Source organism: Salvelinus fontinalis, chromosome 3, assembly GCF_029448725.1.
Source record: "Salvelinus fontinalis isolate EN_2023a chromosome 3, ASM2944872v1, whole genome shotgun sequence".
Lineage (NCBI taxonomy): Eukaryota > Metazoa > Chordata > Actinopteri > Salmoniformes > Salmonidae > Salvelinus > Salvelinus fontinalis.
This window is the reverse complement of record NC_074667.1, coordinates 34,287,006-34,311,872: the sequence shown is the minus strand read 5'-3', so window position 1 is coordinate 34,311,872 and position 24,867 is coordinate 34,287,006. Positions and strand designations below refer to the sequence as shown.

The window sequence follows — 24,867 nt, the reverse complement described above, 5'->3', positions numbered from 1 at the left end:
AACCCCAGGATGCTTGTAATGAGACAAAGGACATCTCCATCTTGAATTGACGTGAGTTCAGAGATAAGCAGTGGCCTACAAACCCATGAGCCTTTGCAACGTTTCTCTGCGTAGCTCGTTGCAGATACATCCAGGTGGGGAGGATGTGTGTGTGTGTGTGTGTGTGTGTGTGTGTGTGTGTGTGTGTGTGTGTGTGTGTGTGTGTGTGTGTGTGTGTGTGTGTGTGTGTGTGTGTGTGTGTGTGTGTGTGTGTGTGTGTGTGTGTGTGTGTGTGCACATACAGTACTGCATGTTGTCTCTACTGTCAGCCAATGGTTTGTGTTGACAAGTCGAGCTGAGCAGTGTGTCTGTGTGTTGTGGTGTGAGTGTGTGTGTGCGAGTCATGTGTCTGAGAATGCACCCACGCTGTCTACTCATCTGCACTCATCTGCCATAGATCTCTTCACACTAGAGTTCACATTACATGCACAGAACAGTGAGAAATGTGTATTAACGTTTTACATTACTATACATTGGTTATACAATACTGAATGGTAATGCAGTTAGTCATTTACAACCAACTTCAATTCCATATCATATAGGGGCATATCATTGTTTATTTATCCAACTACATTTTTAAAAGACTCATACGCATTTACAATCTTGTGTGTCTGTATACGCTATGCATGTGTGTATGTGGGGGCGTGTAGGTGTCAGTGTATATCATGTTTGTTTGCCTGTCTGTGTCTATGTGTGTCTGAAGAATGTCCTCCACCACTGAAGGTCAGTGTGCAGAGAAGTGGGTCATAGCCAGAAGCAGGTTGCCAGATTGGTTGTGCCTATCCTGTTGATGCAAGACTTGTCCAGACATGTAGGCTACCGCTACACTGCCTCCCTGGAAATGCTAATGTAAATGATGTCCCAAATGGCACCCTATTCCCTATATAGTGGACTACTTTTGACTAGGGCCCATAGGGCTCTGGTCAAAAGTAGAGCTCTATGTAGAGAAAAGGGGGCCCTTTGGGACGTGCCTAAGAATGATTGCTTGTCCTCAGGTCTATGCGTCTGTGCTTGAGCCTACCATCATTGACATACAACTGGAAAGGTATGCATAGTCCTACAAGGCTTCTTCAGATGTAGCCTAGGCATTGATCTCACCTATTCAAAACTATTCCAACTATTACCTTGACACGTTCTGAGAATCAAATCATTTTATTCAAACAAGTCGATGATGTGGTCTATATTTGTCAGTGTTCATTTGAATGTGACTTCAGCAATCACCTCAGGCAGTGAGAGGAAATGTCACCAAATGTTGTTGCCCTTTATATAACAAGTCATTGATGTGGGTAGTAAGCTACTAGCACTGCAGAGATTGCAATTCATGATGTGTAGAAGCCATTAAAGGTTAGGCAGGACAGGTTGATGTTTATTGTCATGAATCGTACCCTGGAGGGATTTCCGCCAGAATGGCCAGCTGCAAAGTCAAAATTGTCTGTATTGTCAAAATTCATGAAAACAAAAATTGGGTTTTTGGTCTTAATTTAAGGTTAGGGTTAGCAGTGTGGTTAGGCTTAGGGTTAGGGTTATTAAGGTTAGGATTAGGGTTAAAAAATTGTGGCCGTGTCAGCTGGTGACCACTCCGCAGAGCTTCCTCCAGAACAAGATCCATGACGAAAAACGCTAACCTGCGCAGGGCAGACGGGACTGTTTTGGTTAGTTGTAAATTTGTGGATGAAGTGGTGTGTTTCTGCATCTATCACTATAAAGTTGGGCTCAGGCCAGCTGAGGTTGAAGTGGTACAATAACTTTTACTGAAATTTACAGGACTGTCATGAATTATGCTTTTATAGCATGCACAAAAATACAAACTAGAACATGGAAGGACGCACACACACACACACACACACACACACACACACACACACACACACACACACACACACACACACACACACACACACACACACACACACACACACACACACACACACACACACACACACACACACACACACACACGTGCGCACACACACACACACACACGTGCGCACACATGATCAGATAAGACTTATGAAAGTGTCAGTGCTCAAATGACTTTCCCAGGAAATGAGAACTGGTGCAGTTCATGACAATATAACATCTACAGACGTCTCTGTGATACATGGTGTGTATATTGCCAGCCCTTTAAAAATGCTGCAGTTGTCACTATTTTTAACACCTACAACTCAAGGGAACTAGGCTCAAGACAAGAGGTGTTACTGTTGGTAGCAGAAAACAGTCAACTCCTGTCAAATGCAATGTGTTGTTGTGGCTGTCATGTATGTGCATACCATACTGAATCTAACTAGCTATATCTAATTGGAGCATGTCGAAAGAATGAACTTGAATGAATGCACATAAACAGTTTGCACTTTCCAATCTGCACTTATCTGGAGTGGCCTATAAGTTGTTCACTGTCTATACTGACTGAGGGTGACTGTTCCATAGACTTCTAGGCTCCAGTAGCAGTGGAAGCAGACTTGGGTCGCATCCCAAATGGTACCATATTCCCTATGAAGTGCACTACTTTTGACCATAGCCCTATGGTCCCTGGTCAAAAGTAGTGCACTACATGGGGAATAGGGTGCCATTTGGGAAACACCCTTGGTCTTGCTGTGTGTCTGTATTGGCTTTCAGGACGGTCCTGTTGTGCAGCGGCTGGCTGCCTGGACACTGAGCATGGTGCCAGCTGTTGGCCCGCTCCGCTCCTTACAGCCTCCGTGCTGTCCCCTTCTGGCAGTGCGTGGCCTCCTCTGGCCCCCTTCACACCATAACGCAGCCTGTCTGGAGACGCTACTAGACTGGCCCAAAGGGGACAGCCAGTCCAAATCTGTCCACACCAATGTCTCCTACCTCACTCAAATCCTGTAGTCTATCTCAGCTTTCTCCAGTGGGCAAACACATGGTGACGGTTGTTTTCATTATGTGTGTTTGTGTGTGTATGTGAGGGGATCCAGTGAATAACTAGATTTATAGGAAGCCCACTCATGTAGCCTGGTCTCCTTAAGCATCTTGTGTGTCTACCCCGTGTTTTTCCAAAAGGCCAAACATGAAACTCCACTTGAGGTCTTCCTATGGAGGGAGGAGTGAGAGTGAGAGTGTGAGAGTGAGAGTGAGAGTGAGTGTGAGAGTGAGAGTGAGTGAGAGAGAGTGAGAGTGTGAGTGAGAGAGAGAGAGAGAGAGAGAGACAGAGAGAGAGAGAGAGAGAGAGAGAGAGAGAGAGAGAGAGAGAGAGAGAGAGAGAGAGAGAGAGAGAGAAAGAGCTGCAGTGTTTTGCTCTGAGCGCTGTTTCATCCCAGACAGAGCTCTCTTAATCTGGAAACACTTAGTCACTGGCTGTGTCCCAAATGGCAGCCTATTCCCTATATAGCGCACTTCTTTTGACCAGAGCTCTATGGGGGGAATAGGGTGCTATTTGGGACACAGCCACTGACTGACTGTGTACTGCAGTCTGAATCTCCAGCGGCACTCGCAGTCAGACCCAGGTCAGGGGAGACGAATGCAGCTTCTGCAGCCTCATCTGAGAGATTACACCATGGCACAGACAGGACCCTAATTGTCTGTCTGGTACATTGGACTGGCTGTTTTGCTGCTTAGGAGCACCACACACATACAAAAATACACCGAGATCACACGTACACTGGACGCACGCACGCACCCACACACAAGCACACACACTAGCACACACACATACACGCGCTCTCAAAAACTTCCACAAATACACCCATGCGTTCCCTGTCAATCCTTGCCTCCTCACTCGCTAGGCTATGTAGGAGGACTCTCCTTTAGTCCTCCGGAGCTCCCTAGCAATAACCATGTCTCTCTGCTTATGACTGTGTAATTGGAAGAACAGCAATTAGGTCTCGCTAATTGATCCTGGTATGGACCTGAGTGGACTGACGCAGCAGTTTACAAGGACATAATTCCTTTCCTATCAGCTCTCTGCATCCCTGGGGAAGATTTATAAATCAGGAGGGACAGAGCAGTACTTTTAACTTTCTCTGACCAGGGAGAAAAGTGGTGCAAAAATGCTCCTTTATTGGCAAATTCCGTCGGAGCCATTGGTATTTGGTCCCAGTGAAATATAAGCTTCCAATGAATCAGCCAGTAAAACAGCTATGTGCTTACCTAAGCTCCCAGTAACTCAATAAGCTGTTCCACAGATGAGGCTGTTTTCACCAGGCAGACACACTTTTGGGGGCATTTATCACTGTGGGCTGCTCTAAAGAGGGCTGGAAGGGTCAAAGGGTCCAGGTATTAAAACAAAATGGATGCCAGTTGCCCTGTACCCCCTTGGTGGGCCATGATGAGAGAGGTCACATGCAACCTTCACAACATCAGTAGAACCAATGTAGCACCTTGCACTGGGAGTTCATTTTCATATAGTTAGCCTTGTGCATTTGTTTATTCAGGGCATGAGGATAGTGCTATTTGTCAGAAATTATGGTGTGACTCCAGGGTAAACTAGTGTATGCTGTGGAGAGGGAGGAAAGAGTAGGGAGGGGGTGGTAGTGAGTGACAAGCGTCCAATCTAACGTGAGCGAGATGCATCCAATCTAATGTGAGAGCTGCTACTACCTATTATCCTTTGAGTAATCCTCTCAGGTGTTTCTCACCAAATCAGCTAATTAGAATCAGGGAATCAAAAGCATGACACACATCAAACCTTCACCCAACCAACCACATCTACTCTGCCTGCACGCTGCCCGCTCGCTCCGACAATACACTGTCTCTCCCTCTCACAATGCACAAAGTGTCCGTCACCCCTGAAATGGGCTGAATTCCTAGTGCGGCCCCTATTTCAGCAGCAGTTAATACCATTTGCTGTTTTGTTTAACCCACATTTGAGTTTGGAGCTGACATGACTGTGCAGGGCACACTGCATGTCTGCCTGATTCACCACACCACTTTGTGTGTAAGTCTCTGAAGTGACAGAAAAGGGATAAATGTCACCCCCATCAGCATAAGCAGTCAAACATGGCCTTTGGCTATAGGAGCCCGGCTGACCCAGGTTAGAATTCTGAATGGGAATCCAGAAGGGCACACATTATTTAGTCAACCAAATAATTCCCCTTTAGAAACATTTTTGTCACTCAGTTGGATTCGGGATTAATCCCTAGCTCAATAATTGTTTTCTTGTATTTTCTTCACGGTGCTGAAAAAACAGTAATGCTACAGTTTAAGTGTTAGAAAATGCTTCTGAGAATGTGTTGTGGTGGGTTTTCAGTCAGTGTGTGACAGGGGTTTCAGTGTGCGCCTCACATATATCTCGTGTACACGTACTGTGGATGACATCATGAGTGCGTGTGTTCAAGTTTCTTAAGTTGACCACAAGAACATCTGCATCCTGACAGACACAGAGTGAAACAACTGTCACGTAACGTTGTCACAGTGGAAGCCAACTGTTAAAACCCCAGAAGGAAGGCAGTTTAGAATATTCCACACTCCAGCGTTTGATACAGAGACAGAGAGTTTGAGACAGACACAGAAGACATCTGATGTTGACTGTAACAGTTTATTCAGTGATGGAGTGTCACTACACTGATAACTCTATCCAAAATGAAAATGGCATCTCTCAGATCTACGTACATATTTACAACAAAGTGCTTTGATTTCTATCCACATACCCGCTGTCAGAACAGCTGAATGTACCACACTACAAAAAGCATACATATACATGATAAAGCAATGCTAATTATTGGTCAAACGCGATACTAAGATGAACGAGATGGTTAGCTGTTGAACCATTTTGCACACAGATTAAATGAGCTTTATCGAAATGCAATACAGCAAATGACTGATTGATAGAAACACATCATGTTTGTTATGTACCAATCCATAAAGAATAGTGCAGGAATGACAGTCTACACAGCAGAGGGGGTTTCCAATATGACAATATTAGCAATACGTTTTGTTAGCATAGTGATGCATATTTCTAAATTACTTTTTCCACCATTTTCCCCTGGTTTTCAATACAAGTGTTGCATGGGAGGCTATACGAGGAGCAATTACTCCCATTTTAGAGACATTTACTATTTGTACATGCATACCTATTATCAATGCAATGTCAAGAATTTTGGTTCTACTTATCGACCAATTACATTTATCAACACAGATCTTAAGATGTATGCCAATATATATCTATATACTGATGAATAGGGGTGAGCCTTATAGATTTGATTAGACAGTTTGTTCAGACTAGTACACTCTGGAGTGTACTGCTGGATGCAATGCATTTGTAACACATTAAAATATATTTAAACACCCCCATTATCCCCTGTTTTACAATAAAGTTGAAGAATCAAAGTTCAACACAAGCATATTTTCAGCTAAACAAGATTCAGTTTGTTTCATGTCGCAGAAGTAGGTTTTGTTACAATTTGCCATAACTAAGACCAAAAACGTGCTGGTGAATAGACTACAAATCATATTTGACATTGTAAACAAATCAAAATAACCCTTGCTGCGAGGATGAAAACGGAGGAAACATTCTGTATTCAGCTCAGACTACAATACTGTAAAACCTTGTAAACAATATGTACTTGTATGTGAGGCATCATGGTCATATTTTGGCTACTTCTGTGTGCAGCAGGCCGGGTCTCCCAGTGCTGCTGTTGTGTTGTCAGGTCGGTGTGGTTTAAAGGAATGGTAAGTTAAGTCCTACTAGGACCCTGAGGTTGAGAGTGGCCCCTGTGGACCCCTATAGCCCTGGACTAGTCCTGCTGGGGGCCCCTGGTCATTGTGGTGGCAGCCACATGCAAGACGCTGTAGCTAGAGACAGACAGTCAGACAGTCATGCTCAGTATGGCGGGGGCTGCTATGCCCCACTTGTGATGTGAGGGGGAAGGGGTGGGGTGGGGGTGGGGTGTGGGTGGTAGGAGAGGGAGGCCGACCGCTTGATGAAATTTGCATTGTCCTTGTATTTCTGTCTCAGGGAATGCTATTCATCAAAGGCCGGCCCAGAGTAGGAGGTGCACACCAGATGGGTGTTTTTATCCAGCTTAATTTCTCCACAGCTTTTTGCATTTATCACTCTGACACTAATTTGCCGGAGCCCATCTGTGAGTTGTCTAGGCCGGTTTCTAGCTCTCTTTCTAAAATATGAAATAAATAAATAAAATGAGCCTAGAAGTATTCTAATAAAAAACACAAGTATTAAATAAATAATCGGAAATGCTGGTTAGGTTTCTGTCAAGGGTGTCCCTTTCCAACCTTTAGCTTTTTTTAAAACATTTTTTATGTAATTAAATAAATATTTTATTTACACTTAAATGCACCTGAATAATTGATACATACTGTACTTTCAAACATTACATCTTTGAAAAGGTATAACTCAGCAGTATCAATTTTTTTTGCTGGTACATATTTTTTTCAGATGCATGATGATCTAATATACAGCACAATAGAATGACTAAAACTCATAGGAGCAGTTCCACAGTGAGCTGTTACCTTAGTCCTGAGTCCAGTTTTAGACTGCTGGTGTTGAATTCAGAATTGGTTCCATTACACTGTACGGTACTGTAGGTTTGTTGAGTGATAATATTATAACCAGACAGAACATGGGATATATTGTACTGTATCATGTACATAATCAAGAGGTGAAATACCAATTCAACTGGTGAGCCAAGACATTTTTGTTGAATCTGTATTTGTAATTTCACCTGTTTCATCCCTGAATAATGATTTGTTCAGGAATGGTTTGCCATACTTTGTCTATGTAAACCAATAGCGGTGTGTATGAACAGTACAGAATACTGCCGATCACTTTTTTAATACTAGGACACATGCAGTATGTCTAAAACCTCGATTGCAGTTCACTTTAAGATGGAGGTTGGATGTTGTTGTTTCTGGATTCTTTCCCGTTCAAATGGTATCCTTCCAATATTTTTAAAGGAACTCCTACTTATATGTAACAAAAAAAAATGAATCAGTGTTGTTGTATGGATTCTTAAAGGCCTCTGTTCGTAGTAGAACCATCTCTCTTTTTTTTTTTTTTTTTTTTTTACCTTCATCTATCTTCTCCTACCATTGATATCTACGAAGGAAGCCACCTTCCAGTTCAGAAACAAGTTACCTGATTTTATTTTCGTTCATTTTTTTGCTAATGAAGACATTGTACTGTAAAGGTTATTGTGCAGTTCTCTCATCACAAGGAACTGAAAACACTGTCGCTCATAAACAAGCATTGGTTCATCAGGCGTTTCCTGGGGGGAGGGACTGAAGAGGAAAACAACACAAAACCCAATCCTGTTCTCGTCATGATCCCTATACCACACAGTCATTAAGACACAACCCTAAACAGTGCATCTTGGTCTGAAAACAAACTCCCAGTGTATCCCCCATGGTCCCATCACATATCTCCTGTCTCCTGCCTCTCCATGACCTGCTCCAGAGACACACTGAAATGCGTGGGGCAGCCTCTGTTAAAGGATGCTGACTGGCTCTGACAAGGTCGGTCTGACGAGGGATTAGCATCAGTTTATATAAGATAAGAACTGCTTTTTGGGTTTTGGTGCTGGGTTTTGGTGGGTTTTGGTGCTGCTTTCTGGCTGGCTCTTCGGCAGCTGCTGGTGGAGAGTAAGTAAATAACTCTGGTCCTTTTCACCACAGTGCCAAAGCCAGGCGATGTAATTAATGAGGATAGAGGGATAAAAAGAAGAAAGGTCACATGTTGGGATGGAGAGAGAAGGGGGGGGTCAGTCTCACTCTCTCATTCTGTCACCTCGTTCCCCCGACGGTTGTTTGAAAGAGAGATAGAAGAGGAGAGGAGAGGTGGCGTGCATCTCATCCCCAGATCAGGGCAGATGAATGAGGCAGGGGCAGAAGGACCTCTAGACAAAACGATCCCTGAGAGAGTCAATGGAGGGACAGCTGGCAGACAGATTCTCCTCCATTCACCGCTGAATCGGCCCTGATCAGGCAGCTGCAGCCAGACTGCAGACATGACATGCATTTTACTGAGCTGGTGGGTGTGTGGATGGCCATGTCCTCATCTCCCCCTGAATACACTACCCCCCTCTCCACTCCCCCGGCTGGCAGACGCTTGCTCAATAGAGCTCAAACACACACACACACACACACACACACACACACACACACACACACACACACACACACACACACACACACACACACACACACACACACACACACACACACACACTCACTCACACATACACACACTCCGACCCCGGCACAAAGGCTGCTGCCTGCACGGACAGATGTACAGCTCCCTGAAAGAAAAGCTTCTCCTCACCCCCCATCACCGACCCCCTGGCCCCTCTTTCACTTCCCCTCTCTCCCTTCCTGTTCCCCCTCCACTACTCAGCCCCACACTCTAACCACCAAACCACCGCTACGGTCAGCCTCAACTGTCTGGAATGAATCAGGCACACACACAAGGCTTGTGTTTACGTAATACTCCATGTCTTGGAGTCTGCAGTATTAGCGAGGCGATGAAAGTGCTGTTATCTAATTACAGATTATGAAATAAATTATGGACGGCTCCTTGGCACTTGTCTGCAGCAGATTTCTCTCTTGGCGAGAGCCTCTACTTTAACTGATGCTACTGTAAAAGCCTGATGACAAGTGCTGCAGATTCCTATTAGCTGAAACATAAGGACTATGCCTCACATGATCTCCCTTTTTACCCTTTGATATTTAGAGATCATTTGTTGATAACATGAATAAATCCGGAATGAGGCTACTTTGTGAATTTGAAAATGTGAATCTGCAGTTGTTGCCTTGATTCTGGTTGATTATGTCAAAACATTTCTGTAATGCTGCTTCATATACAACAAATGCATGTGAAAGACATGGCAATGCTCCATGCTCCTGTTAATACTGGAAACAATAAATACTGAATAGGTTTACTGTTGAAAGCACTCTTATCCCTCTACTAGGAACATATCTGTCCAGAGTCTGCTCTGCTGTTTGTACCTGGTCTCCTGTTCGGTGCCTGAATATTTTAACTTTGATAAAAGGCTTGGAGTGAGAAACCTTTCACTGTTTGTACACCAGACCATCAGGATGTGGAATACTGGGAAAAGAAAAGCAATAGCACTTACGGACTTGATTGAGAGAACACAAAAAGGAAGTGTCCAAGCTCGGGGTGGGGAAAAATAAATAATATAAGCAAAAAACCATAGGCTTTTATGAATGAAGGTCAGTAGATCTTGAACACCAGGTCAGAGATGCTGGGCACCAGCAAGTCCCCGGATATCATCTCATTCACTTCTGGGGTGCAGTAGTCAGGGAAATCGAAGTGGGATCCTGAGTTGGTGTGAAACGCAGCATCAAAGTCTTTGTCCAGAGTGGCGCAATCCATAGGCATGCTGTCGAAGTTGGCGTTGGAGATGATATGCAGGATTTCCTCATCCAGCTCCTCGTCGGAGGAGGCCGACGACACGAATGAGGAGGAGCTGGTGGAGGTGGGGGTGGAGGAGCGGCCGGTGGAGGAGAGGGGCGTACGGGACTCCGATGAAGAGGACACCCTGGGGGACGACTCTGGGAGGCTCTGCTGTACAGGAGACCCAGAGGAGAGGCCCACAGGGAGGGTGGAGGTGGGCTGGTGGGAGGTGGTGGTGGGCAATTTGACTCTGAGCTGGGCTGTGAGATGAGGTTGCTGCTGCCCAGGGGTCATGGCAGCCTGCTGGTGGTGGAAGATGCCCAAGGCTGGCCTCTGCCCTCCTGGCTGGCTTGCTCCCTGACTGGCCATCTCTACATCCACTGTGTCATCATCGCTGATGCCCTCGTCGTAACCTTTGAACTTATTGCCATGGAAGCTGGCTCTGTGTTTGGAGGAAGGCGTTCGGACCTTGAGCCCTTTGCTGGTGGCTGTGGAGGTTGCGGAAGCGGAAGCGGATGCGCGACCACCCGTGTGGGACTTGCCTGTCTTCAGGGGGACCTTTTCCCCGACCCGCGCGGGCATGGAGCTCTTGCTCTTCTTCCGGGGCCGGTACTTGTAGTCGGGGTAGTCGGCCATGTGCTTTAGCCGAAGTCTCTCCGCTTCTTTGATGAAGGGGATCTTCTCGTAGTCGGGGAGGAGTTTCCAGCGCTTGCCTAGGCGTTTGGAGATCTCTGCGTTATGCATATCTGGCCATTGCTCCATGATCTTCCGTCTCTCGATTTGCGACCAGACCATGAATGCATTCATGGGCCGCTTGATGTGACCCGTGGGAGTCTTGCACCAGTTGGGGTCTTTGTTGGAGGGCGACGGTCCAAAAACCTCCTCCCCTTCATCTGCTCCCAGTCCTACGAAAACCTCTTGGCTCAAATCACTGTCCATAACTGCTAAGTATTTGTGTCCCCTTTGCTGTACCATGATGGAGGATGATGCTCTACTCAGACTGACGGCTGGAGTCATCCATAATCACACAGAGACTCTAAGTTGTTACTGCAACGTTTCCTCTTCCTGTACCACCAAAGGAAAAAAGACAAGCCATAAGTATCACCATCAAGGGTATCGCTCAGCTGACAGCATGACTGTAAATGTCACATAAATCTACACTTGTGTTTTTCCTTTCATTTTCAATTGTTACATACAGTATGGTCAGTACAATATGTAACGCGAAGGCTGCGTTTAGACTGGCAGCCCAGTTCGGATCTTTTTTCACTAATTGGTCTTTTGACCAATCACATCAGATATTTTTCAGAGCTGATCTGATTGGTCAAAAGTGGTCTGCCTGTCTAAACGCAGCCTTAGATAAAAAAAGATGCCCATAACCCATCTGCTTTTAGAGGTACAAACTAACACATCCTATACAATTCCCAGAGCACAAAAAACATCTCCAACATTACCCACAAGTTAATGAATAACACCACTACCATCACTGGCTGGAAATGTGACCACTAGGACAAACACTAAAACGCTCACCAGAAATTCTGTAGGACTCTGCTTCAGTACCCTTGCCTCAGGACCTAGATGCTGAGTGTCTGAAAAGAAGCCGGCTCCCTCTCCATATGTAGAGAATGGGCTGGTTCTGATGATGCAGTGTTGAGCTGAACCAGGTGGGCTTGCTGTGGAGCAGAGAGGAAATTAGTGCTAGAGTTGAACGTCTGGCTGTTTCTACAGTACCAAGCTGTCCCAGGCTGGCTGCATGCAGACTCTCTTTGAGTCTCTGTCTCTGTCTCTGTCTGTCTGTTTGTCTCTCTCTGTCTCTCTCTCTCTCTCTCTCTCTCTCTCTCGCTCTCTACTCTCGTTCCTTGTCTACTGTTCTCTCTAACCTATTCCCTCTTTGTAGGGACTGCCCCCCTGTCTGCTACTCTATAAACCTCCCAGTAGACAGCTCAACCTCCGCTGGTACAAACTCCTCCCCCTCCACCCACCACTCCGTGCAGCGGCTCAGTGTGTGTGTCTGTGTGTGTGTGTGTGTCTGTGTGTGTAAGAGCAGAAAGTCTCCATACAGTGAGGCACAGGCACACTGACAGAACAGAGAAACTGAGCGAGGGAGTTGAAATGTTAAACGAGGGGGCGTTAAATGTTTAAAATGTTAAGTGCAGTTTTAAAGAAGCTTGGAGTGTATCCTGCAAGGCGGTGTCTGTCTGCATGTTTAAATCACCGTTACATAACTGAGAAGTGCTCTGTGTTATGAATCTGTTGACCAGTAAACTGTGTGGGTTATAGAAGTGTGCATGTTGAATCGTGCCTACACACTATGAGCGTTAAAAGGTAAAAGTTCAGTTTAAAGTCAAGCTGTATATTTGCAGTATGTTTCCCTGTCAAAATGTATAGTGACTGCAACATGTCTGCAAAATACAATAAATTAATTAATTGTATCATAAATAGATACGTTGATAAATTGATATGCGAAGCAGAAATAGATAAAGGAAGTAATGAATTGATTTATAAAGACAGACCAGACCTTTTCCACAGATAATGCTGCAGGTGATATTTTCCTTCTCAGCATTTCTGAGAACCCATACATTTGATGGGCTTTCAGATAAAGCATTCCAGTTCATGTGTAGCCTATAGGGGATACGATAGAAGCTGTGATGCAGAATCTATGGATTTGAATGTCAAGTTTGAAGTGGAACGAAAAAATGAGCATGATGTCCTAGTCTGACATAAGCTATGTCATTATTGCTAGCCTGGAAAAGGGTCCATTAAAATGAACTATCATTATGTGAGTGGGCAGAACCATTAAAGTTCTGTGCAGAGTGTGTCTGGTCATTCTGACAGACAGAGCTAGTGCATCAATACACCAATTGAGAAATCCCCAAACAGCATTTAGTAGACATCCATTCCAAATATGATATATATACAGTCTTGGTGAAATACATACTGCTGGTTAGCAGTCTGACAACTGAACTGCAACCTTGCACTTTCTTGGATGTTCCAATATTTTTGGGCTTTAATCCAAACCCCTCTTGTGTCATATATACTGTATGTATCATTTTTTACTATGTTAAGTATACTTATTATTAAGCGGCAAAATGTAACAAATGCACGGTGGTATGTTCTAAATCGCTCTCTCTCTATTATTGCTTGTTCATCGTCTGCTTCCACAAGCACATTGCATTAGACTCCGGGCCAGCGCAGTGTCTGGATGTCAGACATATTCACTTTGACAAATACTACTGACGTTAGCCCTGGCACGGTCGCACACAAAATGACAACAACCCAATCAGTGGGCGACCTACTTCAGGCCCTGCCGAAATCCCTGAGCAGACACGTCTAGCGATTATTGCTGTAGTGGAGGCTGGAGGATTGGACCCCCCCCCCCCCCCACACACACCCCCTCTCACATGGGGCAGGCCTGGTGGAGCTGTCTGCCAGATAAGGGCTGGGAAAGAAGGGGTCCTGGGGGGCTTGGGGTGCATCAGGGGTGTGTGTTGGCCCCCCCTCACCATTCTACCCACAGATAGATCATTTTTCAGGGATTAGAGGTCTGCTAGAGAACTGCACAGCGAGAGATCCTCTGCTCTCATTTCAGACTAAAGAGGGTCTAACCCCCCCCGGGTTAAAAGTAGAGTAATCTTTGGTCTTTTGCTGCTTTATATAATATGTTTTTTAATGAAAAAAAAATGTCTTATCATATCACACATGGCTATTGGTCACATGCAGTGAGCATTTTGATACCCACCAACCATCATGAAACCAAATTTGTAAATACAAGTCAATATCCACTGGAAATGAATCATAAATGTATGATTATTTTTTGAAATGTGTCTTTTCAAAAATATATGACCTTCTAACCTGTGTCCTCATTTCTTCGGACTTCTGAACCATTTAATGTCATTCATGTGTCCTTTTCCCTTTTTGCCAAAGTGGATGCACCTTTTAGATGCTGTTCACTCTCAGCTGTGCATTCATTTGTTGTTGGCATTGCTCCCTCAGTGGTGCAAATGTATGCTACATTTTCTTCATGAGTGGTTTAATGAACACACAGACACTGTGCATTTATGCATCAGCGTGCTTTCGCCATGCCACAAGACACATGTAACCTTTCTCTTATGAATACATTAATTTGCACCTTTTTTTCACATTTCCTTTGCAAATGTTTTATTCTTAGCCACTCTTTAAATTAAAGCTTTGGTGAATAGTCAGTTTGGTTAGCTTGGCTTGCCCACTGCTTTCCATTCTGAAAAACACCCGCTGTGCTATTGGCATGTTGCCTGCATTGCCCTTGTAAACCTGGCAGCGTGAATCCTATTGTAACAACACCGCTGTCAAAGGAATGTCAGGTCGTGAGCTTCTTATGTGAAGAGCACTGATTCTTGGCCAAATCTGTTTGGGGTGAGATGGTGTTTTTCCCTTGCGAAAAGGTCAAAGGGCACTCTCTGGCTGGACGAGGAGGGGGACGAGAAGGGGGGCGGATTACCTCCAACATGTGCACAGGCAGACAGCTGAGAGGTTCAAGATTTCGGCCCTTCCCCTCCCCTCCCCTCATCCTCTGACCTTTGACCCCACTGTCCAACGAAGCAAAGCGAAGCAGGAGAAGCGAATGTGAACCGCCCCATCTCCCAGACTCTGACCCCTGACCTCTTTAAGACAGCTCCCCTCCCCCTCTCTCTGCTCATCCTCCTGTTCATTTATCAGAATAGAAACACAACCCCTACGCTGCATCTGAGATGCTAGAGGTGGAGAGAGGGGACAGCCTATATTAACACATCCTGGTCCAGTCACAAACACTTTTACTGGGCACGCAGTTCCTTGTCTCACTGCTCTCACTCATCACGCCCAGCCACCATTACCAGCACTCAGCAGCCCATCTAATAAATGAGGCCGCAATAACATTTTATTGGCAAGAGATGACAATGCAGTTTATATTCCTTTAGCTATATCCATTCTGTTACTGTATTATCAAATGTCTTGTGGTGGCCTCCACAATGGCTTATGTAGCCTACGAAAGGGCAATTACATCATGAACCAACTCCATGTGAAAGGCTGGGAGGACTGCTAACGGGGAAGCTGAGGAACTCACAACAAGGATGGCCTCTCTACTATTTCAAATGAGGGATTCTTGTTTCAATGTTGTTGTTTACCTTCATTATGTATAGAATGATGTCATAGCTCTATATGTTATGTACTGTAGGCTATAGTGCTGGAAGCGTCACTTCACACAGGAACCTGCAACGCGAGGTCATTTCAACATTTACTCTCTCTCCCCCTACCTTGCGCTTGAACTGGTCCGAGCCGCTGAGTGCTCTCAGGTTCTCCTCGAATGAGGGAGGAGGATTGGGTGGGTCAAGTCATTCCTCGGGGGTCAGTGTCTAAGTGGAGGCGATAAAATGAAATAAATAAAATAAAACTCTGGCCATGTGGCATGGCAGTGACAGCTGAGGTTAAAAAGGGGGCCTCGCTCAAGAGCACTTGAGACAACAGGCTCCTCCCATCCGAATGCCAAAGTGTTCCCCATCCACCAAACTCCTTTCTTATTCATGAGACAAACACATCGTTAAAGACAAACATTTCACCTAGCTCTCCCATTAGAGCCACTAAAACCATCCATATCAATGCAGGTCTCTCTTACTCTCGCTACCATAGGCAACTCCATCTTCTGAGATACTGTACGTTCATCGACTTATTAGCCATTCATACGGTTTCAATGCTATTATCCCTTTGAGCTCTTTAACCTCCAGCCCCTCACAGGTGCGAAGGTTTCTGCACGCACGCACGCAGACAGACACACACACACTTATGATTCACCTTGGTCAGTTATTTGGCTCAAATGATGAGCTAAGAAATGGGGGTTGACACTGAGGTGACATCAATATAAATATATATAGTTTAGGCACCTACAGTGCATTTGGAAAGTAGTCAAATCCCTTGACTTTTTATGCATTTTGTTCTGTTACAGCGTTATTCTAAAATGTATTAAATTGTTTATTTCCCTCATCAATCTACACACAATATCCCATAATGACAAAGCAAATGTATTTAAAAAAAATACTGAAATATCACATGTACATAAGTTTTCATACCCTTTACTCAGTACTTTCTTGAAGCACCTTTGGCAGCGATTATAGCCTCGAGTCTTCTTGGGTATGATGCTACAGGCTTGGCACACCTGTATTTGGGGAGTTTCTCCTATTCTTCTCTGCAGATCCTCTCAAGCTTTGTCATGTTGGATGGGGAGCATCGCTGCAAAGCTATTTTCAGGTCTCTCCAGAGATGTTCGATCGGGTTACAGTCTAGGCTCTGGCTGGGCCACTCAAAGACTTGTAACCGAAGCCACTCCTGCGTTGTCTCTGTACTTTGCTCCGTTCATCTTTCCCCACAGCATGATGCTGCCACCACCATGCTTCACCGTAGGGATGGAGCCAGGTTTCCTCCAGATGTGACGCTTGGCATTGAGGCCAAAGAGTTCAGTCTTGGTTTCATCAGAACAGAGAATGTTATTTCTCATGGGCTGAGAGTCCTTCAGGTGCCTTTTGGTAAACTCCAAGTAGGCTGTCGTGTGTCTTTTACTGAGGAGTGGCTTCTGTCTCCCATCTCCACAGAGGAACTATGAAGCTCTGTCAGAGTGAACTTTTGGTTCTTTGTCCCCTCCCTGATCAAGGCCTTTCTCCTCCGATTTCTCAGTTTGGCTGGGTGGCCAAACTTGGTGAGAGTCTTGGTGGTTCCAAACTTCTTCAATTTAAGAATGGTGGAGGCCACTGTGTTCTTGGGGACCTTCAATGCAGCAGAAATATGTTGGTACCCTTCACTAGATCTGTGCCTCGACTCAATCTTGTCTTGGAGCTCTACGGACAATTCCTTCGACCTCATGGCTTGATTTTTGGTTTTTGCCCTGACATGCACTGTCAACTATGGGAACTTATACAGACAGGTTTGTGCCTTTCCAAATCATGTCTACACAATTGAATTTACCACAGGTGTACTCCAATCAAGTTGTAGAAACATCTCAAGGATGATCAATGGAAACAGGATGCACCTGAGCTCAATTTCGAGTCTCATAACAAAGGATCTGAATACTTATGTAAATAAGCTATGTTCTGTTTTTTATTTGTAATAAATTTGCTAACATTTCTAAAAAACTGTTTTTGCTTTGTCATTATGGGGTATTGTTTGTAGATTTATGAGAATAAAGAAATATTTATCAATTTTATAATAAGGCTGTGACGTAACAAAATGTGGATAAAGGGAAGGGGTCTGAATACTTTTCCAAATGCACTGTATCCCTTAATAACAAATCACAGTCCTTGCTTTGTCATTGTCACTGGAGGGCAGACTGTATTGAAATGGGATTTGGGAGTGAAGGGTACGACAGTATGCTCTCACCGTGCCAAGAAGGCTCACAACTCTACCAGCATTAGCTTAACAAATATTAGCATTTCTAACATGTTTTTTTGTATTATCTCCCACTATCTAAGTATTTAAGTAAAGGCATCTGTTTGTCATTAAAGTCAATAGAGGCTTTTGTGGGGGATATCAAACCCCTCATAGAGACACATTAGATCTCAGCATTACGCTTTACTATGCGGTAAGACTTAACGGCTGCCTGCTGATTTTGGGGGATCTATGTCCCCTTTGCTGAGGCGGAATAAACAGATAGTTAACATTTAGGAACTCTAATCTAAGCAAAAGTTAGGGATTTGTGGTGGATTATTACGCTAAACACACTCTAGTACTTTCGGTTTGTTTTGCATGCAATGACCAAGGAACATATGGTTTGGGTGAGGCTCAGACGGCCAATAGAAGTTCATCAAAACAAAGTTCATCCTCTTAAGTGTAATAAACAACTCTGTCTGTCATTATAGAAACATGTTTTCTAGATGTTTTCTGGATATTAGCTAGAGAAAAATAAAGTAACACTCATAAGAACATTGTGTTGAATTCTCGATCTTGCACAATTTGTCACAGAGAGAATAATTCATATTGAATGGAGAATTCATTTGTTGAGAAAGAAATGGTACCCTATTCCATATGTAGCTTATTACTTTTGACCAGAGCCTATTGGCCCTACAGGGCCCCTGTCATATCTAGGGCACTACATAGGCAATAGGGTGCGATTTCAGATGCAGCCTCTGACTCACTCTCATGTTCTCTCTCCTCAGAGGCTGCTTCATCATTATTCCCATCACTGTTCAGGTCCCCTAGGAAACTAGCTTCTAGGGGGAAATGAGGCCATCTTTTTCTCAGCCCTGTATTTATAATCTGCCCTCCCAGGTAAAGGACAACAAAGCAGCCAATTACCTCTAATCTAGCATGACTCATGGTAACTAGCATCAGGGGATGGCCAGCCCGAGGAGTCTGTCTAGTCCTGCAGATTAAAAACAGCACAGAAGCCCCACTATACTGGGCGCGCTGGATGTAGATAGAGTAGGAATATCGTTTTTTGTGTGTGTTTTTTAAAGTAAATATTTTGAAGTATAAAGCAGCTCTCAAACAACCACTCACATCGATTTGTGTGAGTGAAAACCCATTGGCGAATGAGAGGGAGAAGGAGAGGGAGAATGATGAAGGTGAATGATGTGATTTGGTTGACTTTGAACCCCCCTTCTGAAATATATGCTCCGTAACGACGATTGGTGTTGGAAGTTGTTGTGACGTTTTGTCTTCTCTGCCACTGAGGTGCCTGGTGTGTTTATGGCCAGAGAAGCAGTGATATCACATTGTGTTGACACTCCCACTCACTGGCACTGGATTGTTACGCCGCGCTCAGTTTCATAAATATGTGTGTGTGTGTGTGTATACTGTACAATGTGTGTGCTCATGTGTGTCTGCATGTGTACATGTATACTCCCCATCCCCATCTCCACCGCCTCAGTCGGGCGGAACTCAGTTCTGCTCTGCTTTGCTTTGCAGTTCCTGTGCAAGGAGCAGGAGGAGTGGAGAGGAGCCCTGCGAGCGCCGGAGGTCACAATCCTGTACCAATTACTGTCTGCCTGCCAGGCCACACCAGCCCAGGGTTTAATATTCCTTCCCCTCCATTTTGATCTTGGCAGTAGGGGTATGCCAGCATGATCAACCCCCCCCCCCCCCCCCCCCCCCCCACGGTGGGACCTGCCTCCCCTGTATCGCCCTCAGTTTTGATCTCTCTCCAAGGCTGGGCTGAGCCCCAGCTGTGCCCTGCATGCCAACAGGGAGGCCCGTGGATGGAAGCTGCTCTGCTCCCACTCGGTTCGCTCTGCCTGCCTGCCTCGTTCTTCAGCATCTGCCAGTTTAAAGGGCCTCTCCTTCACTAACGAGTTGATAGACTCCCTGTAACCTCTGGCACAGTGAATGCTAATGCGCCCAGGCTCATGGTGTTGTGTTCTGGGACCTCTACCGTGTGAGGAGAGGCTGTATTGTTGGTGTTTGGCGCTGGAAGGAAGCGGGAGAGAGGAGTGCAGAGTGAATGTGAATTGCTAAGGCCAGGTGAGACGATTTCTGATTGGTGATGACTTTTCACTGTCATAGGCTGAAAGTGCAGGTATCTGTTAAGAGCAAGGAAATAACTAGATACCTTTATTGCATGGCATTGTACAGTAAATTGTGCATTCCCTTTATTTGTGGCCAACCTTTATTTTCACTTCAGTGATTTCTACCATTGGCCTTTAAATCCAGCCTTCTGTCCTCCTTTTCTGCCTCCAGTTATACCTACTTTACTAGTTCTCATCTGTGAAACTTACAGCCTGCCAATATACTGTTCTTAAGCAGATGGAACAACTACTCTTGCATTTCCTTTCAAGTCAGCAACTATTATGACAGCTATGACATCTAGTGAGATAGAAGCAAAATGCTTGAAAAAAGACCCCATTACCAGTGTGTATCATTCACAATAACTAGGGCCCGGCTGGCCCAAACCATGATCTCATACAACCGGATATGATTGAGGTCTTTCTAGGACACCTCTCCTACATACACCTCACCAGCACTCAATCACTCCTGTAGGTAAAACAGATCAGTATGTCTTATATCTTTCACTCAGGTGCTAGAAGAGCTCTTCCTCCTCTCTGTATTTCAGCGCTGCATTCGGGGAATCAGCCTTGACAGCTCCGCCAGTAAAATCACACTGGCTCCCATCAGACACCATTACATCGGAAAATGACAGACACGAGGTAAATGAGTGGCGATTTACTGCCATTTAAATGCAAGACAGAGCCTGGGAGGCTTGGCGGCGGCTGCAGACCCTTCCATCTCTGTGTGACTTTGCTACGAAGGGGCCATACATTTCCAGCAGACAGACCCCCGCAGGGACACCTCTCAGCAGCTCTGTGCTGTAGCCAGATAATGATTATTACCTCTGACTGAGAGTGATGGACATGAGGAGACAGAGAAAGAGAGAGAGAGATAGACAGATGGGGATAGAGAGAGGAAGAGTGAGAAAGGAGAAAAAGAGAGAGAAGGTGAAAGGGAGAGGAGAGAGAGAGGGAGAGAGCGAGAGAGAGATACAGACAGAGAGAGAGACAGAGACAGAGAGAGAGAGAGAGAGAGATAGAGAGAGAGAGCTAACCCCAGCTGAACCTGTAGAGGCAGCCATGGCAGCACGTCTGGACGATGAACCTGAATAACACATAACTTAACGTCACCCCAGTTCTCTGATATTATGAGTGAGACATCTCACTAGTGGGATTCATCAAAATCTCTAAGTAGCTCGAATAGCCAATTATACACATCTGTCGGGGACAGACAGGTCGAGTGGCGAATGAGGGAGCCCCTCCACTCATGCTTAAGAGCCACTCGCCTGCCCTCTGATCATTCTCGAGCATGCCGAACTCCTATTGCGAGTACGGAAATATGGTGAGTGTAGGGTTGCAAAATTCCCAAACTAGGGTGTCTGGAAACGAGACAATTTTGCCCCACTAGTGAGGTGTCAAAACGAGTAATTGGAAGAGAACTTAAGGTTACTTGCATAACCCTGGTTCTCTGATATTATGAGTGAGGCATCTCACCTTGGGTTGCAAAATTCCCTGGTTTTACAGAAACCCTAGTTTGGGATTTTTGCAACCCTAGGTGAGATGCCTCACTCATAATATCAGACAACCAGGGTTATGCAAGTAACCTTGAGTTCTCTTCCAATTACTCGTTTTGACACCTCACTAGTGGGATATGGCCAACTCCCGTATCGCACATGCTCTCTGAAGCCAAGCAGTCTCACATATCAACCGTCAGAGGCCCTGACACTGAGGACAGTATGTGCCAATGAAGGGGCGGTGACGTCTAGTCGGTAGATCCTCATAAAAGTATGGGGGGGTGCCCTACAAGCCGTATCGCAAATCTCCTATAAGGAGATGCCCTTGAACAGTACCCAAGAGGTAGCCATACCTCTGGTGAAGTGAGCCCTCAGACCTTCCAGAGACTGTAACCCATTGCTATTATAGGCCAATATAATAGCTTCTACAATTCAATGTGACAACCGTTGACGAGAAAGGGGCCTCCCCTTGCAGGGATGCACCCAGGACACAAAGAGAATATGCACAGCACGCGTACTGGACACTAACGGTGTCAATAGAAGGGAAAAGCGGCAGGTGGATAGCCGCTAACCTTAGGCATAAAGGTGGGGTTGAGCAACAAGGTAACCTTGGAAAAGCCCTGGGCAAAACCTTAGGCACAAATGATGAACTGACGGTGCATGCAGCTCGCTCACTCGCTTTTCGGACGTAAGGGCGACCAGTAAAGCGGTCTTAAAGGAGAGATATTTCATCACCATGTTTTCCAGCGTCTCAAAAGTCTGCTGTGAAATAGCCTCAAGCATAATAGACAAATCCCATGACAGGACTAAAGACTTGGGAATTGGACGTAAGCGACATGCCCCGTTCATGAAACGACATAACAAGGGATGTTTCTCCACCGTGTTCTTGTTGAAGCCTATATGAAAGGCAGAGATAGCGGCTAGATAGACTTTAACAGTAGAGAAAAACTTCCCTCTGTTCAAAAGGTCTTGCAGAAAGCATAAAACCTTGGATACAGAGCATTGGTAAGGAATGATCTGTTTTTGGTCACGGCACTTCTCAAAAACGCACCACTTGTTTCCACACAGTGAGTGTGTAGAAGGGGCCCTAGTACTCTGGATAGTCTCAATGACTCTGAGAGGCAGGCCTGTCACATCCAGATTTAACCTCTCACGGGCCAGGCCCAGAGGGGAGTAACGGGGGTTGCAAAGGCTTGTTGTACAGCAGGAGAATGATCTCTGCTATCCAGAGCTAGCCTTGCAGTCGACGGGCTACCAAGATGAGGGATAAGCGTTCCCCCGGAAGGAGTCTCCAGTCCCCTTGATAGGCATTCCCTCTGGACATTAAGTCTGCTCCTATGTTCAGTATGCCTGGGACATGAATCGTGTGTAGGGACAGTAGATGTGCTCTGCTCCCCATAATAATACTGACCGATAGTCTGTGTAAGCACAGGGAGCGAGTGCCACCCTGACGGTTGATGTACGCCACTACAGTCGTATTGTCCGTTCTGATCAAGACATAGAAAGTGTTTCAGTGAAAGAAACACTGTCAGCAATTCGAGGTAATTTATGTGAGCAATGCAGAGTTGTGTGGTCCACACTCCACACGTTTATTGCTTTTTACTCATGAACTGTGCACCCAGCCCGATAGTGACGCATCTGTCATCATCACTTTCCTCGTTGTCACTACCCCTAGGGGAGTGTCATTAATGAAGATCGCGGTGCTTTTCCTGTGGCGAAGAGCTGAGAGACATGCAGAGGTCACCTTTATCTGACGATTGAGGTGACGCCGTGTACACAGACATTGGGCAAACACCCAGCACTGGAAGTCTCTCATTCTCAGTAGGCCAAGAGGTACTACATCAACTCGGTACTGGTATCCCGTGTACAGCGCCTTCAGAAAGTAATCACACACCTTGACTTTTTCCACATTTTGCTGTGTTACAGCCTGAATTAAAAATGTATTAATTTGAGATTTTGTGTCACTGGCCTACACATAATACCCCATAATGTCAAAGTGGAATTATGTTTTTAGAATTTTTTTAGAAATGTATTAAAAATGAAAAGCTGAGTCAATAAGTATTCAATCCCTTTGTTATGGTAAGCCTAAATAAGTTCAGGAGTAAAGATTTGCTTAACAAGTCACATAATAAGCTGCAAGGACTCTGTGTGGAATAATAGTGTAAAACATGATTTTTGAATGACTGTCTCATCTCTGTACCCCACACATACAATTGTCTGTCAAGCAGTGAATTTCAAACCACAAAGACCAGGAAGGTTTTCCAATGCCTTGCAAAGAAGGGCATCTATTGGTAGATGGGTAAAATAAAAAAAAGCTGACATTGAATATCCATTTGAGCATGGTGAAGTTATTAATTACAATTTGGATTGTGTATCAATACACCCAGTCACTACAAAGATAGAGCCGTCCTTCCTAACTCAGTGGCCGGAGAGGAAGGAAACCGCTCCGGGATTTCACCATAAGGCCAATGGTGATTTTAAAACAGTTACAGAGTTTAACGGCTGTGATAGGAGAAAACTGAGGATGGATCAACAACATTGTAGTTACTCCACAGTACTAACCTAATATACAGAGTGAAAATAAGGAAGCTTATTCAGAATACAAATATTCCAAAACATGCATCCTGTTTGAAACAAGGTACTAAAGTACACCTGCAAAATATTTGGCAAAGAAATGTACTTTATGTCCTGAATACAGAGCATTGTTTGGGGCAAATCCAACACAACCCATCACTGAGTACACCTCTTCATATTTTCAAGCATGGTGTTGACTGCATCATGTAATGGGCATGCTTGTCATTGACAAGGACTAGGAAGTTTTGTAGCTTAAAAAGAAACGGCATAGAGCTAAGCACAGGCAAAATCCTAGAGGGAAACCTGGTTCAGTCTGCTTTCCAACAGACACTGGGAGACAAATTCACCTTTCAGCAGGACAATAACCTAAAACACAAAGCCAAATATACACTTGAATTGCTTACCAAGACGACATTTAATGTTTTTGAGTGGCCTAGTTGAAGTTATTGTCTTGAATTCAACTCGATGGCAACTTGAAAATGGCTGTCTAGCAATGATCAACAACCAAATTGACAGAGCTTGAAGAACTTTTAAAATAATTTTGTGCAAATATTGTACAATTCAGGTGTGCAAAACTCTTAGAAACTTACCCAGAAAGACTCACAGCTGTAATTGCTGCCAAAGGTGATTCTAAAATGTATTGAGTCAGGGGTGTGAATACTTCTAGAAATTATATATTTCTGGATTTCATTTTCACTTTGTCATTTTGGGGTATTGTGTGTAGATGGGTGAGATTGTTATAATTTTTTTATCCATGTTTAATTCAGGCTGTAACACAACAAAATGTGGAATAAGTCAAGGGGTATAAATACTTTCTGAATGGCACTGTACAGTATATAGCCAAGTTATCGATACTCATTGTGTATTTATACCATGTGTTATTATTTTAACTATTTTCTTTCTCTCTGCATTATTGGGAATGTCCCGTAAGTAA

The 24,867-nt window shown here is 44.7% G+C and overlaps 1 protein-coding gene across 1 annotated transcript; it reads right to left on the bottom strand.

The window, feature by feature from the left end:
- Positions 1–8,550: 8,550 nt before the first annotated feature.
- On the bottom strand, positions 8,551–12,317 carry LOC129845264 (transcription factor SOX-11-like). Its single transcript, XM_055913139.1, has 2 exons — positions 11,894–12,317; positions 8,551–11,431 (listed from the first exon to the last, which is right to left on the bottom strand). The coding sequence occupies exon 2, from the start codon at positions 11,381–11,383 to the stop codon at positions 10,184–10,186; it is 1,200 nt and encodes a 399-aa protein (XP_055769114.1). The 5' UTR covers positions 11,384–11,431; positions 11,894–12,317; the 3' UTR covers positions 8,551–10,183.
- Positions 12,318–24,867: the final 12,550 nt, after the last annotated feature.